Source organism: Dendrobates tinctorius, unplaced genomic scaffold (genome assembly GCF_039654945.1).
Source record: "Dendrobates tinctorius isolate UK_male_01 unplaced genomic scaffold, ASM3965494v1 ptg000009l, whole genome shotgun sequence".
Classification (NCBI taxonomy): domain Eukaryota; kingdom Metazoa; phylum Chordata; class Amphibia; order Anura; family Dendrobatidae; genus Dendrobates; species Dendrobates tinctorius.
In genome coordinates, this window is record NW_027361677.1 from 22,975 (window position 1) to 41,136 (window position 18,162).

An 18,162-nucleotide genomic window follows, 5' to 3' on the forward strand; every position below is an offset into this window, starting at 1 on the left:
TGAACGGGCTGTTTTTTTATGTTGATATAATAAGTTGTTCTTTTATTATTTATCAGGCTTAGGCTGCGTCAAGATTTTGCCCCAGGACATTGACATTAACGGTGGTTTCTTCAGAAATAGATCAAGCTCATCTTCAGGGTCGCACTCTTAGAAATTTGTGTTCCTTTTTTCTGTACAAAGATGGGATGCATGTACTGTAAATTGACATCTTACCCATATCGGCTGAACACTTGTCATCAGTGGTCAGTTTCTGCTCTTAGTTATTCCCACTGCTCACTTTAGTACTCCTTTTTTTTTCTTTGTAAATCCACCATATGGTTCTAGAAACGTGGGCCTTTTTATTTAGTGCTAATTTTTACATTTTTTACCGAGGGGTCGTGGTTCACAGGGTAATATTGCAGAGGATTGTATGTAAGTACTTGGATAAGAATACAGTAATTAACCAGAGCCAGCATGGGTTTGTAGCAAACAAGTCATGCCAGGCTAATCTAATTTCCTTCTATGATGGAATCACTGACTGGGTGGATCAGGGAAATGCGGTAGATGTACTATATCTCGACTTCATTAAAGCATTTGATAAAGTATCTCATACCATCCTTACTGAAAAAATGACCAAGTATGGGATTGACAAGGCTATGGTGGGGTGGATACATAACTGGCTCAGTGATCGTTCTCAAAGAGTGGTAATAAATGGTTGCACATCCAGTTGGAAGAGTGTTTCAAGTGGGGTACCACAAGGCTCTGTCCTGGCCCTAGTGTTGTTCAACATTTTTATAAATGATCTAGATAAGAAAACTGAAGATACGCTACCGTTCAAAAGTTTAGGGTCACTTAGAAATTTCCTTATTTTTGAAAGAAAAGCACAGTTTTTTCCAATGAAGCTAACATTAAATGATTCAGAAATACTCTATACATTGTTAATGTGGTAAATGACTATTCTAGCTGCAAACGTCTGGTTTGTAATGCAATATCTTCATGGGTACAGTGCAGACCAAAAGTTTGGACACACCTTCTCATTCAAAGAGTTTTCTTTATTTTCATGACGATGAAACTTGTAGTTTTACTCTGAAGGCATCAAAACTATAAATTAACACATGTGGAGTTATATAATTAACAAAAAAGTGTGAAACAACGGAAAATATGTCTTATATTCTAGGTTCTTCAAAGTAGCCACCTTTTGCTTTGATTACTGCTTTGCACACTCTTGGCATTCTCTTGATGAGCTTCAAGAAGTGGTCACCGGAAATGGTCTTCCAACAGTCTTGAAGGAGTTCCCAGAGATGCTTAGCACTTGTTGGCCTTTTTGCCTTTACTCTGCGGTCCAGCTCACCCCAAACCATCTCGATTGGGTTCAGGTCTGGTGACTGTGGAGGCCAGGTCATCTGGCGTAGCACCCCATCACTCTCCTTCTTGGTCAAATAGCCCTTACCCAGCTTGTTGGTGTGTTTTGGGTCATTGTCCTGTTGAAAAATAAATGATGGTCCAACTAAACGCAAACCGGATGGAATAGCATGCCGCTGCAAGATGCTGTGGTAGCCATGCTGTTTCAGTATACCTTCAATTTTTAATAAATCCCCAACTGTGTCACCAGAAAAGCACCCCCACACCATCACACCTCCTCCTCCATGCTTCACGGTGGGAACCAGGCATGTAGAGTCCATCCGTTCACCTTTTCTGTGTCGCACAAATACACGGTTGTTGAAACCAAAGATCTCAAATTTGGACTCGTCAGACCAAAGCACAGATTTCCACTGGTCTAATGTCCATTCCTTGTGTTCTTTAGCCCAAACCAGTCTCTTCTGCTTGTTGCCTGTCCTTAGCAGTGGTTTCCTAGCAGCTATTTTACAATGAAAGCCTGCTGCACAAAGTCTCCTCTTAACAGTTGTTGTAGAGATGTGTCTGCTGCTAGAACTCTGTGTGGCATTGACCTGGTCTTTAATCTGAGCTGCTGTTAACCTGCGATTTCTGAGGCTGGTGACTCGGATGAACTTATCCTCCGCAGCAGAGGTGACTCTTGGTCTTCCTTTCCTGGGGCGGTCCTCATGTGAGCCAGTCTCTTTGTAGCGCTTGATGTTTTTTGCCACTGCACTTGGGGACACTTTCAAAGTTTTCCCAATTTTTCGGACTGACCTTCATTTCTTAAAGTAATGATGACCACTCGTTTTTCTTTACTTAGCTGCTTTTTTCTTGCCATAATACAAATTCTAACAGTCTGTTCAGTGGGGCCATCAGCTGTGTATCCACCAGACTTCTGCACAACACAACTGATGGTCTCAACCCCATTTATAAGGCAAGAAATCCTACTTATTAAACCTGACAAGGCACATCAGTGAAGTGAAAACCATTTCCGGTGACAACCTCTTGATGCTCATCAAGAGAATGCCAAGAGTTTGCAAAGCAGTAATCAAAGCAAAAGGTGGCTGCTTTGAAGAACCTAGAATATAAGACATATTTTCAGTTGTTTCACATTTTTTTGTTAATTCATAGTTTTGATGCCTTCAGAGTGAATCTACAATTTTCATAGTCATGAAAATAAAGAAAACTTTGAATTAGAAGGTGTGTCCAAACTTTTGGTCTGTACTGTATATAGAGGCCCATTTCCAACAACCATCACTCCAGAGTTCTTATGGTACTTTGTGTTTGCTAACTGTGTAAGAAGGCTAATGGATGGTTAGAATATCCTTGAAAACCCTTGTGCAAGTATGTTAGCACAGCTGAAAACAGTTTGGCTTATTAGAGAAGCATAGCTAGTTGAGAATCTGGAGCATTACATTTGTTGATTCTATTAAACTCTCAAAATGGCCAGAAAAAAGAACTTTCATGTAAAACTCGACACTCTATTCTTGTTCTTAGAAATTAAGGCTATTCCATGCGAGAAATTGCCAAGAAACTCAAGATTTTGTACAACGGTGTTTACTGCTCCCTTCAGAGGAGAGCACAAACAGGTTCTAACCAGAGTAGAAAGAGAAGTGGGAGTCTGTAGTTTGATAAATCAACGCCTCACAGGTCCTCAACTGGCAGTTTCATTAAACAGTACACGCAAAACGCCAGTGTCAACGTCTACAGTGTAGAGGCGATTTCGGGATGCTGGCTTTCAGGGCAGGGTTGCAAAGAAAAAGCCATATCTGAGACTGGCTAATAAAAGGAAAAGATTAATATGGGCAAAAGAACACAGACATTGGACAGAGGAAGATCGGAAAAAAGTGTTATGACAGACAAATCCAAGTTTGAGGTGTTTGGATCACACAGAAGAACATTTGTGAGACACAGAACCACTAAAAAGATGCTGGAAGAGTGCCTGACACCATCTGTCAAGCATGGTGGAGGTAATGTGATGGTCTGGGGTTGTTTTGGTGTTGATAAAGTAGGAGATTTGTACAAGGTAAAGGGGATTTTGAATTAGGAAGGCTATCACTCCGTTTCGCAACGCCATGCCATACCCTGTGGGCAGCGCTTGATTGGGTCCAATTTCATACTACAACAGGACAATGACCCAAAGCACATCTCCAAATTATGGAAGAACTATTTAGGGAAGAATCAGGCAGCAGGTATTCTATCTGTAATGGAGTGGCCAGCGCAGGCACCAGATCTCAACCCCATTGAGCTGTTGTGGGAGCAGCTTGACCGTATGGTATGCAAAACGTGCCCATCAAGCCAAACCAACTTTTGGGAAGGGCTTCTGGAAGCATGGGGTGAAATTTCTCCAGATTACCTCAGCAAATTACTTGCTAGAATGCCAAAGGTCTGCAATGCTGTAATTGCTGTAAATGGAGCATTCTTTGAGGAAAGCAAAGTTTGAAGGAGAAAATTATTTAAAATAAAAATCTTTTTTTCGAACCTTGTCAATGTCTAGACTAGATTTTAAATTCATTTGGCAACTCATTTGATTAATAAAAGTATGCGTTTTCATGGAAAACACAAAATTGTCTTTGTAACCCCAAACTTTTGAACGGTAGTGTAAACTAATCAAATTTGCAGACATTGCAAAGCTAGGATGGATAGCTAACACTAGTGAAGATAGAAAAAGGATTGAGAAGGATCTAGGTAAGCTTGAACAATGGTCAGTGATTGATAGAATGGTAATTAACAGGGAGAAATGCAAGATTCTACATCTGTGCAAGAAAAAACGAAAATTACATATGCAGAGTAGGAGGAATTGAGCTAAGCAACAGCACGTGTGAAAAAGACTTGGGTATACGAACAGATCATAGACTGACTGCACATGAGTCAACAGAGTGATGCAGCAGCAAAAAAGACAAACACAGTTCTAGGATGTATTAAGAGAAGCATAGAGTCTAGATCACGTGAAGTAATTATCCCTCTCTACTCCCCTTTGGTCAGGCCTCATCTGGAATACTGTGTCCATTTCTAGGCACCACATTTTAAAAACATTTGAAAAACTGGAGCAAGTTCAGAGAAGATCTACCAGGATGGTGAGCGGACTGCAAACTATGTCCTACAAGGAACGGTTATAGGATGTGGGAATGTTTAGCTTGCAAAAAAGAAGGCTAAGAGGAGACTTAATCGCTGTCTACGAATATCTGAAGGGATATCACAGTGTAGAGAGATCATCATTATTCTCATTTGCACATGGAAACACGAGAAGCAATGGAATGAAACTGAAAGGGAGAATATACTGATTAGATATTAGAAAAAAGTTTTTGACTGTGAGGGTGATCAATGAGTGGAATGGGTTGCCACGAGAGATGGTGAGTTCTCCTTCAATGGAAGTCTTCAAAAAGAAGCTGGATCTGAGATGGTTTAGTGAATCATGCATTTAGCAGGCGGTTGGACACGATGACCCTGGAGGTCCTTGCCAAATCTAACATTTTATGATTCTATGACATGCCTCAGAGGATCTGAGGAACCACACCCCTTTGTGAAGATCTTTAAAAAAAAAAAAAAATCTGAATACTAAGGGGAAGAGCAAAACAGTGTACTTTTGACCTGATAACATTTAAAGTTATTGCCCTTGACCTTATACTGTATCTTTGACTTATCCTAATGTACTTTATTTGTCATTCACTTGAATGGGAAATAAACTGCAGGACTCAGCAGTGGCAGTATATAGTGTAAAGAACTGCTGTGTTCTGCTTCATACATTTCTTACATCACTCTGCTGTCGGAGCAGATATCAGCTCATCAATGAGAGTGTCGGGGGTCTGACTCCCACCAATCTCATTGATAACCTCATGGATGGGTCATCAGTATGTAAGTCCTAAAAGGCCATTTGGAGCATTTATGGCATATTTGAAAGATATACCATATATGTATACTAGATGCACCTATTTTGTGCACACTTGCTTGGCAATTTTCAGAATTTCCATTGAAGTGAACAGAGGGCACTGAGCGTGCACAATCACCTCTCCATTGCCTGTGGCACTGAATATCTCTTCCATACGTACAGTGGGTACGGAAAGTATTCAGACCCCTTTAAATTTTTTGTTTGTTTCATTACATCCATTTGGTAAATTCAAAAAAAGTTCATATTTTTTTCTCATTAATGTACACTCTGCACCTCATCTTGACTGAAAAAAAACAAATTTATTAAAAAAGAAAAACTGAAATATCACCTGGTCATAAGTATTAAGACCCTTTGCTCAGTACTGAGTAGAAGCACCTTTTGAGCTGGTACAGCCATGAGTCGTCTTGGGAATGATGCAACAAGTTTTTCACCCCTGGGTTTGGGGATCCTCTGCCATTCTTCCTTGCAGATCCTCTCCAGTTCCATCAGGTTGGGTGGTGAACGTTGGTGGACAGCCATTTTCAGGTCTCTCCAGAGATGCTCAATTGGGTTTAGGTCAGGGCTCTGGCTGGGCCAGTCAGGAATGGTCACAGAGTTGTTCTGAAGCCACTCCTTTGTTATTTTAGCTGTGTGCTTAGGGTCATTGTCTTGTTGGAAGGTGAGCCTTCGGCCAAGTCTGAGGTCCAAATTACTATGGAAGAGGTTTTCATCCAGGATATCTCTGTACTTGGCCGCATTCATGTTTCCTTCAATTGCAACCAGTCGTCCTGTCCCTGCAGCTGAAAAACACCCCCACAGCATGATGCTGCCACCACCATGTTTCACTGTTGGGATTGTATTGGGCAGGTGACGAGCAGTGCCTGGTTTTCTCCACACATACCGCTTAGAATTATGACCAAAAAGTTCTATCTTCATCTCATCAGACCAGAGAATCTTATTTCTCATAGTCTGGGAGTCCTTCATGTGTTTTTTTAGCAAACTCCATGCGGGCTTTCATATGTCTTACACTGAGGAGAGGCTTCCATTGGGCCACTCTGCCATAAAGGCCCGTCTGTGGAGGGCTGCAGTGATAGTTGACTTTATGGAACTTTCTCCCATCTCCCTACTGCATCTGTGGTGCTCAGCCACAGTGATCTTGGGATTCTTCTTTACCACTCTCACCAAGGCTCTTGTCCCACGATTGCTTAGTTTGGCTGGACGGCCAGGTCTAGCAAGACTTCTGGTGGTCTCAAACTTCTTCCATTTAAGGATTATGGAGGCCACTGTGCTCTTAGGAACCTTGAGTACTGCAGAAATTATTTTGTATCCTTGGCCAGATCTGTGCCTTGCCACAATTCTGTCTCTGAGCTCCTTGGCCAGTTCCTTTGACCTCATGATTCTTATTTGGTCTGACATGCACTTTGAGCTGTGAGGTCTTATACAGACAGGTGTGTGCCTTTACAAATCAAGTCCTATCAGTTTAATTACACACAGCTGGACTCCAGTGAAGGAGTAGAACCATCTTAAGGCAGATCACAGGGAAATGGACAGCATGTGAGTTAAATGAGTGTCTGAGCAAAGGGTCTGAATACCTATGACCATGTGATATTTCAGTTTTTCTTTTTTAATAGATTTGCAAAAATTTCTACATTTTGTTTTTTTCAGTCAAGATGGGGTGCAGAGTGTACATTAATGAGAAAAAAATTAACTTTTTTGAATTTACCAAATGGCTGCAATGAATCAGAGTGAAAAATTTGAAGTGGTCTGAATACTTTCCGTACCCACTGTAGAACCTGCATTGACCTCTTTAAAGATAAGAAAATTAGCTATTGTTTAAATCAGGATTTAGTGCTGCATATATATTTTTATTAAGCAATGATTTTATTTCTATATCAATAGAAACAGAGTAATCTTGCAATTTTCACACTGGCCACTAGTTTGTTTTTTTTTCTTTCTTCCTTTTAGGAAGAGTTTTCAGCAGACTCGTAATCCTGCCTCTGCTGATAATAATGACCGATAATCACAATAGGCAATGTCACACCGGACTCTGCACACTCAAAATACAAAAGTTAGAGTCTGAGTCAGATCTTTGCATCTTATACATGTGGTGTTTAAGTCTAAGTCATGTTTGTTTTTTTAAGCCTAAAAAAAGCTCCAAAAATTGGAAGATTTCTTAAATAAATAAATTGGCAAATAATTTCAGGAATGGGAATTTTCAGAAAAAACGGACGCCTGATTATTTTTTTTTATTTTTTAATTTTTCACAATGAAGCTTTCCGTGTGTCGGAGCCACAATATTTTTTTTCTTACATTTACTTAAACATATGGAAAATCCTTCCATTTTAGCATCTGAGCATTCGGTTAGTCTGTCCTTATTAATCTCATGTGCGCCTCCTTTATAAGGCTTTGCCGGATTCCTTCAGCCATTAATATGATATTAAATTTACAGGGAGGGGAGCTATAAAATTTTAGCGTTGTCAATTATAAAATAATGATATAATTTCCCGACTTATATGACAGCATTAACTTTTTGATTTATACAAGCAGCTATGGAAAATGTCCCGATCGGGTGCTGATCTGTTTTGTTGTTTGATTGACAGGCAAGTTGCCAGGGAAACACGTTTCATCTAGCACTCTGCGTTTAAACGAACTCGCTAACATTTGGCCCCCGGCCACTCATTTTAAGACGGCTTCTCCTATTTTGTCCCTGTGTCAAAAGTCACTTTGCAGGAATAAATAACGCCCCGCAGCCATTCTCAGAAAGCCTTGTATATGCAGGGAGATAGATTGGTTCTCGCCAGCAAATAAAGTAAAGATAAATTGGCGGCACGGTTTCACCTCTTTACCCTCACTTGGCCCTTGGACTGATCTCAGTCACTAAAGAGAGTGCTGAAGGGAACGTGTATACAGCATTTTCAAAGCGATAATTCTGTGCTGGGAGGTCGTTCATCTGTGAATAGTTACAACAGAAGCTGATGGCAATAATAAAATAATATGCCAAGGCGACCTAAGACACCTTCCGACACCGCTCGGCGTCACATCGACAGGACGAAGTGACGGTTTTCTGGCTGTCACTCTTGTGTAGCCAGATAAGGACACTTGGTCGGCAATCCTGACATGTTTACTGCTCTGAAAAAATGAAGGGAACACAAGCCACACATTGGATCTCGAAGATAGAAGATGAGAACCAAATGACGGAACAATGGAAACCAAAGTCATGAACGTAGTCAACCAAATGACTCATCAATGGAAACCAAAGTCATGAACCTAGTCAACCAAATGACTAATCAATGGAAACCAAAGTCATAAACCTAGTCAACCAAATGACTGATCAATGGAAACCAAAGTCATGAACATAGTCATCCCAATGACTGATCAATGGAAACCAAAGTCATGAACCTAGTCATCCAAATGACTAATCAATGGAAACCAAAGTCATAAACCTAGTCAACCAAATGACTGATCAATTGAAACCAAAGTCATGAACATAGTCATCCCAATGACTGATCAATGGAAACCAAAGTCATGAACATAGTCATCCCAATGACTGATCAATGGAAACCAAAGTCATGAACATAGTCATCCCAATGACTGATCAATGGAAACCAAAGTCATGAACATAGTCATCCCAATGACTGATCAATGGAAACCAAAGTCATGAACATAGTCATCCCAATGACTGATCAATGGAAACCAAAGTCATGAACCTAGTTAACCAAATGACTGTTCAATGGAAACCAAAGTCTTTCAAATTTCCCTGGTGAGATGGCAGATGACGTCCTAGAATATCGGGGCATCAGTGGACAGTCTTTGGCGCCACTAGGCATTTTCAGATGCATAATGTCCCTTGGATTCAGGTCTGGAAATCATGAGGACCAGCTAACGGCAGTGGCATAACTACAGTGGATTCAGAGGTTGCGGTCACACCGAGGCCCTGAAGCTCAAGAAGCCCCTAAGGTCCCTCGCTTTGGCCCATCTGAAAAGAATGCTATTGAAGATAGTGATATTTAGGGGCCTTCTTATAGATTTTGCATTGGGCCCAACGAGCTTCAAGTTGCACCACTCATCAACGGCATCATTTCTTTTGTCACTCAGGACTTGCCTACACATCCTGGCATCGACCTGCACCATGAGAAGCTGGGCACATCGTAAGGTCTGGCAATGCCTCTGAGGATTTGGAAGTCACCATTTTGCTGGGACAGATTTGTGACTGCAAGAGATCGACCTTGGCAAAACCCCAATGGTAGTTTTGGGGGATGTTCCTGTTGGGGCTTAATTAATTCTCTACTATATATCAAACATTTTCATTTGAACGGATGTATGGAGCAAGGTGAGGAGCTGAGTCGGCACAATACCAAGTCTACTTTATACGAATAACCTTTGAAATGCCACCATCGAAATTGCAGCTAAAATGAAGTTCCTTGTCGGAAAAACTAAACATCACAGTGCACCATTTACACAATGGGGGATTCTGTGTTACTTTTTGGTCTGAAAAAACAAAAATGGAAAAATGCAACTTGTTTTACAAAAGTCCGAAGCAAGTCATGTCTGTCTGAATACATTGCTGTTAAAGCGAGAAAAAAAATGTTAAACCTGTGTGTCAGTGCTGCCACTTCATGTTGTGTCGTGTCACGCATCATGGCTGTTGCATAACCATGAGTTTACACTTGATTTGTAATTAGATGTCTGTGATTGATTTCCATGTTCTGCTTTCTTATTGATCCTTCTATAGATAACCTCAACACAACTCATCAACACTGTGTACTTGCTGGCTCCGAGCCACGGTTCAGCTCCACGCACAGAGTAGCAGAGGTATGCTATTTGCATTATACTGTTCGGTGTGATAGACCTTTAAAAGGATTTTCTGAGATAATGTTTTCTTTAAAGGGATCCTGTCAGGTCCTCCAAGCCTCACAAGCTGTCGTCAGTACCGTCTAGATATTTAATCCTGCATCCCAAGAATGCTCCTGGTTTTATTGCCCTCCTCCTGCAAATCACCTTAGGTAGTGGGAAGAAGGGGTATCTGTTCACTCTGAGGAATCTGGCACAATAATCTTTAATGTACCCCTGGGCATGATTGAAATCATCTTCAATTGCCAAGCCATTTCAGTAGTGCTTGTTCCCTCAGCATGCCCAACACTTCCTTCTAGAACATGTGCAAGACTTCCTTCCTCTGTGAGCATGCTCAAGACTGTCTTATTCCCCTGAGCTTGCGCGAGGCCTCCTTACTCCCTGAGCTTGCGCGAGGCCTCCTTACTCCCTGAGCTTGCGCGAGGCCTCCTTACTCCCTGAGCTTGCGCGAGGCCTCCTTACTCCCTGAGCTTGCGCGAGGCCTCCTTCCTTATGCATGCGCAATGAAGCCAGGTATACTGCACAGTGTCTCCATTGGCGCATTGTGCATACTGATGGAGGAAAAAATTCTTGCACATGTGCCCTTCTGAAGTGACTTAATAAGTGAAAAAGATGTCAAACACGCCGTTGGTTACAGTGAATGTAAATCACGCTCTTGCTGAAGAGACGCCCCACACTCCCCTGTCTAGTCAAGGTAATTTGTATATGCAATCACATGCACGCTCAGAAGAGTGGAGTGTTTGATGTGCAGCAGGCTAGAAATGGCACTATAGTGGGGTCATATTGAATGTCTCACAAAGGATTTACAAAGCATGGACTCCCCTTGTATTATCTTCCATAATGTCTTTATGCCACCCCAGAAGACCAGTTTTCAGTAGATATTTTGTTTTGAAGAAGACTCTGGTACAACTTATATCCTTAGTCATGTTGCAAAGCTCATTAATGGGTCAGATATTGACTTGTTTACTTCCAGGAGGTGGCAGTAGAGAGGCAGCATTCTTTTCTCTCAGTGAGAGCTATTTTGCATACTTCCTTCCCAGGGAGCATTGCCAGACCTGTAGAACTCCCTATGTCAGTGTCCACAAGGAGAAACAGTACTCTTAGTATACAGAAACCTGCATAGAGGCAACCACTTATATAGGACCATGGCTTTGCTTCAGAAATCAATACTAATTTTGTTCTTTTATTGGTCAATATATTTCAGTGCTCCACCGGTACTTTTAGTTATATACAGACAAGGTGTAAAAGGGCTCTGGAGAACCTGTATATGGCCCCTGAGTGCGGAGAGACAAAGCTGCAGTCTCTAAAGGTGGACGTTTTGCAACAAGCCGAAGAAATCCACAATGAGGTAAGTGGTATACAGGGCCTCAACTGTAACTGTTGTTGTAATTGCCCAAATGGTCCCTTTGGCCCATATTATAAAAAAAATACTACTATTAGAGGCCTATGATAGTTAGGTGACTTGTTGAAGATTTCTCATTGGGGCCCACAAGCTTCAAGTTTCGACACTGGCGGTATGGTTAGGGTAAGGTTGGTATGGTCAAGGTATGTGGTATGGTTGGGGTAAGGTTAGTATGGTCAAAGTATGTGGTATGATTGGGGTCGGGTTGGTATGGTCAAGGTATGTGGTATGGTTGGAATGATCAAGTTATGTAGTAGGTTTGGGGTGAGGTTGGTACGGTCAAAGTATGTGATTTAGTTGGCGTAAAGTTGGTATGGTCAAGGTATGTGGTATAGTTGGAGTGAGGTTGTTATGGTCAAGATATGTAGTATAGTTGGGGTAAACTTGCAATGGTTAAGTTATGGTATGGTTGGAGTCAGGTTGGTACGGTCAAGGTATTTGGTTTGGTTGGGGTAAAGTTAGTATGGTCAAGGTATGTGGTTGGTTGGAGTAAGGTTGGTACTATCAAGGTATGTGGTATGGTTGGAATGAGGTTGGTATGGTCAAGGTGTGTGATATGGTTGGAATGAGGTTGGTATGGTCAAGGTGTGTGATATGGTTGGAGTAAGGTTGGTATGGTCAAGGTATGTGATATGGTTGGAGTAAGGTTGATATGGTCAAGGTATATGGTATGGTTGGAATGAGGTTGGTATGGTCAAGGTTTGTGGTATGGTTGGAATAAGGTTGGTATAGTCAAGGTATATGATGAGGTTGGTATGGTCAAGGTATGTGATATGGTTGGAGTAAGGTTGGTATGGTCAAGGTATATGGTATGGTTGGAATGAGGTTGGTATGGTCAAGGTTTGTGGTATGGTTGGAATAAGGTTGGTATGGTCAAGGTATATGGTATGGTTGGAGTAAGGTTGGTATGGTCAAGGTTTGTGGTATGGTTGGAAGAAGGTTGGTATAGTCAAGGTATGTGATGAGGTTGGTATGGTCAAGGTATGTGGTATGGTTGGAGTAAGGTTGGTATGGTCAAGGTATGTGGTATAGTTGGAATGAGGTTGGTATGGTCAAGGTATGTGGTATGGTTGGAGTAAGGTTGGTATGGTCAACGTATGTGGTATGGTTGGAGTAAGGTTGGTATGGTCAAGGTATGTGGTTTGGTTGTGGTGGTTAGTACTGTCAAGGTGGGTGCTATGGTTGGAGTAAGGTTGGTATGGTCAAGGTATGTGGTTTGGTTGGGGTGAGGTGGTTAATTTGTGATAATGTTTCCATTGGTACCAGAAATAACACGCTTAGGACATTTTTACACTTATTTTGCATCTCTTCTAATCATGGACAATCTACAGTGGTGAACCATATCATTCTACTGGAAATTTAGAGGGTTTTTTTTCCATTTTTTTTTTCCCATAGCATTGGCGTACTTTATAACCTTCTTCCCTGTCCCTAGTGGGCTTTTTATTCCATCTGCTCATCACATTAGGGTTAATGTTGCATTTTTTATTTTCTCATTGTAGATTTTTTGTTTTTTTTTTTGTACAAGATTATGGGATGGCCATCATGCCTTAAGCTGCTGCTATTAGCATTTGAAGATCTACTCTACAGCAGCCTTATTGTATATAGGAAAGTCTAGAGATGTTCAGTGACTTCTATGGAAATATATTCCAAACATGCTCTGTGCAGAAGTCCTTGTACAGGGAGGAGGAGGGGAGCTGTGACAGTCAACCTTTGTGAATGGTGAATCCAGTGCTATCTATATAAAGCTGTTGTTTGTCACTTGGCACCAACCTGCAACAGCAGCAACCAGAACTAGCTCCGATCGCTGCTGTTTTAACCATTTAAGTGCTGCTGTAATTCTAAATGGCCTGCTTGCCAGTGAACTTGTGCACAGGTTTTCATCAGCCACCCTCCCTAACACCATCGCGATGCTAATGTGGAAGCTGGAAGCACTGTGGCTGCCATTTTAGTTGTCGTACGAGGCTACAAATGGGAACATTATATTCTTTATTGCAGTGTATAGTGCAAGTATACAGCAAAAGGGGAGGAAAAAAAATCTCAAAGTATCCAGGTCTTGAAAGGGTTATATTTGGTGAAATTGCAGAGCGCTTGTAGATATGAGTAGGAACTAGGGATTTTTTAATTTCATTGTTGACAGCTCGATGCATAGTTACTGGATACTTAAGTGTATTTCCAGTGGCCTGGCTCCGAGGCAGTTAGCTCAGCGCTTACAAGTGCTTTTCTGTGGAGCTGGTAAGTGCTGCTCTGAGGATGGCTGGATGGTACAGAGCTCCTCCGATGCTGCAGCGCCAAAACTGCCTCTGCTTGCAGCTTTGGGAACTGTCAGTCTAGCAGGAGCGCACCGCTCCCCTAGCAAGCAGGAGGCAGTGGAGCAGTGCGCTCATATTCAACAAGATGAGATCAACCCTTTAATATAAAATCTTAACTTTAAACAACATTTGATTTTCTAATGACACATTATTTTAAAGACACTATAGTGAAATAAAACGTATTGAAGAAGCGATGTCTGTGTCTGTCCAGGTTGAATTTGAATGGCTCCGGCAATTCTGGTTCCAAGGAAATCGCTACTCCAAGTGCAGTGATTATTGGTTGCCATGGATGACCAAGCTAGAAGAACAGTGGAGGCAAATGGAGACCATGGTGAGATCCACAATACTTATAATAATTAAAAAAATCAGTTTCAGGTGTTTGTATCTCTCTTTTGTGGCGGGCTTCATGCCTCTGATATGTTACAGCTCTTATTTTCGGTCATGGCCAAAAGTGTTGGCACCCTTTATTATTATTATTATTATTATTATTATGCTTTGCTTATACAGCGCCATCATATTCCGCAGCCCTTTACACACATTTGTCTCCAGTGGGGCTCACAATCTAGATTCCCTATCAGTAGGTCTTTGGAATATGGGAGGAAGCCAGAGAACTCGGAGGAAACACACGCAAACACGGGGAGAACATACAAAGTCCTTGCAGATGTCGTCCTTGGTGGGATTTGATCCCAGGACCCCAGCGCTGCAAAGCTGCAGTGCTAACCACTAAGCTACCATTCCAGAAAATGAAGTATTTCTCCAGGAAAATTATTGCAATTACCTGTTTTGTTATGCACGTGTTAATTTCCTTAATGTGTATTGGAATAACGCAAAAATAAACGAGAAAAAATGTAAATTGGACATAATTTCACATACAACCCCAAAAATGGCCTGGTCAAAATTGTTGGAACCTTTCCAAAATTGTGGGTAAACAACTTTCAAGCAGTTGATGCTTCTTCAAACTCACCTGTAGCAAGTAACAGGTGTGGGCAATATGAAAATCACACTTGAAACCAGATAAAAAAGGGATACATTTACTCACTCTTTGCATTGTGTGTCTGTGTGTGCCACACTAAACATGGAGAACAGAAAGAGGAGAAAAGATCTTGAGGGCTTGAGAACCAAACTTGTTTGAAAATATCAACAATCTCAAGAGATCTTGATGTTCCTTTGTCCACGGTGCGCAACATAATAAAGTTTACAACCCATGGCACTGTAGCTCATCTCCCTGGACGTGGACAGCAGAGATACATTGATGAAGGGTTGCAAAGCAGCCCCAATCAAGATCCAAAGAAATTCAAGCTGTCCTGCAGGCTCAGGGGGCATCAGTGTCCGCTTGAACTGTCCGTTGATATATGAATGAAATGTCGAAATGAATTGAATGAAATGCAGGAGACCCAGGAGGACCCAACTGCCGACACAGACATACAAAAAGCTAGACTGCAGTTTGCCAAAATTTTGTATGTGAGTAAGCTGAAATCCTTCTGGTAAAGCGTCTTTTAGGCAGATGAGACCAAGATAGAGCTTTTTGGTAAAGCACATTATTCTACTGTTTTACCAAAAATGGAATGAGGCCTACAAAGAAAGAAACACAGTACCTACAGTCAAATATGGTGGTGCTTCAAAGATGTTTTGGGGTTGTTTTGCTGCCTCTGGCACTGGGTGCCTTTTACTCTGTGCAATGCGTCATGAAATTTGAATACTACCAAAAGATTTTGGGTCACAATGTAGTGTCCAGTGCAAGAAAGCTGGGTGTGTGTCCTAGGTCATGGGTCTTTCAGCAGGACAATGACCCCAAGCATACCTCAAGAAGCACCCAGAAATAGATGGAAACAAAGTGCTGGAGAGTTCTGAAGTGGCAGCAATGAGTCCAGATCTACTGTAAATCTCATTGATCACCTGTGGGGAGATCTTAAAATTGCTATTAGGAGAAGGCGCCCTTCAAAGATGAGAGACCTGGAGCAGTTTGCAAAAATTCCACGTGAGAAGTGTAAGAAGCTTGGTGATGGTTATAGGAAGCGATCAATTCCAGTTATTTATTCCAAAGGGTGGGCAACAAAATATTAAGTTGAGGGTGCCAAAAATTTTGTCTGGACCGTTTTGGGGTTTTTGTGTGAAATTATGTCCAATTTGTCTTTTTTCATCTTTTTTGTGTTGTTCCAAAACACACACAGAAAATAAACATGTATAGCAAAACATTGGCCTTGATTGTATGTGGTCCAATATTAGGTAACTTATTAGGGAATCTGCTGCCTAATCTTAGAGGAACATAATGTAGTGACAGAGACCCAGATTCTAGCAATGTGACACTTACTGGTCTGCTTGCTGGGTTTTTAATAAAATCACTGGTTTATTAACAGGAGATTATCACTAGATGACTATAGTAAACCTGCTGTCGTGTAGTCTAACCACGCTCCCACCACTGATTGGCTGCTCTCTGCCTATGCACAGTGTACACAGGAAGCTGACAATCAGTGGTGTGGGCAGGGTTATAAAAAGCTCAGCATTCAGAGAACTACTACATCAGTAGGAGAGAAAACTGGGATTTGTTTCAAATAACATCAAGCAGCTCATAAAGTGATATATAGCTAGAATCAGGGTCTCTGCCCCTACATTAGATGAGGTAGCTAAAAACAGTTTGCTTTTGAATTAAATTTTTTTTTATATTTTTGCCCCCGTGATCTATCAAAACTCTACGATTCTCTGGTGTTCATCACTTTCTTATGAGAAAATTCGTTTCAGCTAATCATTCCTCTATGGGTTCATAGCTTTGTGGCCAAGACAGAAGATGCTTCTAATTTCTGCTTCCACGCTGCTGTACTGTTCTAACTCCTCACACGTCTATCCCTGTTAATTAAAGTTTGGCTGGAAGATGGATGTGATGATTAATGAAGCTTAGCTTTCTTACTAGTTTGGAGGGGGATAGAGTCGGGGCATATGCCCTTTTGTATTAACCGTTGTTTTTTTTTTTTTTCACAATTTATTTTATGCACTTTTTTATGATTTTGATATGTGAAACATTATAAGTAATATAAGCATTCTGCTTCTAGTTACAGTTGGATTTATGTTATTTTTTTGTTTTGTTTTGTTTTTTCTTTTACAATTATTTATATTAGTTCTTAGCCTTACAGAGCTTATGATCTGGCTGACCCAACTCATTTTCCTAATTTAACCATCTCCCATCACCTTTTTGTGTTTAGGGCAGAATCTTTATATAATATTTTAAAATAGAGTGTTTGCATACAATTGTGAATTACACCATAAAAGAACTATAATATTTTACACACAGGTTTCAAAAATTACACTGGCTGCACTGTCCTGGAGTGCACTGGAGGGGAAGCTGCGCAGGACAAGTACAGTTTCTGTACAAAGCCTCTCCATTATTGTTTGTTGTAGGCATTGATCGCACACATGTAAACATTATATAAAAAATCATGTTTATTTTACATAAATTCTACTTAAAAATAAATCTCCCAGATTCCATATACTGAAAATACATTCAAATGTGAACGAGGCCTAGCCTATGTATGCATGCATTTCCTCCTTATAGGATCTAGGTGGCGACAAAGCATTCTACACACAGAGCAGGTAAACCATGCAGGTTTCGATATTGATAACATGCAAAAAAAAAAAAAAATATATATATATATATATATATATATATACAGTGTATATATATCGTATATTTTTTTCTTTTAAATATATATTTAATAAAAATGTATATACCGTATATTTTTTAAATATTGAGTTATTTTTTTCAGATTTACTATCATTTAAAGCAAAAGCTACACTGCTACTAAAGAAAAACTTTTAATTTTTATTATTATTAAATTTAGTTAAATTGCGTATGTTACGTCCAGATCAAACATAATCCTTTTTTTAATTTTTTATTCTTTGTCATAATTTTTTTTTTATTAGTAACTGAGTTAAAATGTGTGTATTTTAAGATCGGATCAAACAGAAACCTTTTTTTTCTATTTTTACTTCATTTTTTTATATTTGTAAATGGGTCAAAATTTGTGTATTTTAAAATGAGATCAAACAAATATTTTTTTATTTTGTACGTTAATTTTATTGGCAAATTATTAAAAATGTGTGTGTTAAGTTCAGATTACATAGAAACATATATCTATATATGTATGTGTGTGTGTGTGTGTGTATATATATATATATATATATATATATATATATATATATATATATATATTTTAATATTGCCCAAATTGTAAAATTGTAATCTTTTCATTGCCGCTGAAAAGTAAAAGATGATTAAATACGTGGTGTAGTTATTAACTTGTCACTCTCGGCCACCATTGTGTCAGTGCATAAATGATCTGCTCGTTGGTCTGTCCGATGCCAGAGCTGTAAACATTAGCTCC

General features: G+C 40.3%; 1 protein-coding gene across 1 annotated transcript in view; it reads left to right on the forward strand.

The window, feature by feature from the left end:
- FTO (FTO alpha-ketoglutarate dependent dioxygenase) overlaps window positions 1-18,162 on the forward strand; it is a 317,082-nt gene that overhangs the window by 11,337 nt on the left and 287,583 nt on the right. Inside the window, exons 5-7 of the mRNA XM_073581498.1 lie at window positions 9,957-10,036; window positions 11,280-11,423; window positions 13,998-14,117. Coding sequence (XP_073437599.1) covers window positions 9,957-10,036; window positions 11,280-11,423; window positions 13,998-14,117 — 344 coding nt within the window. The remainder of the gene's footprint in view (window positions 1-9,956; window positions 10,037-11,279; window positions 11,424-13,997; window positions 14,118-18,162) is intronic.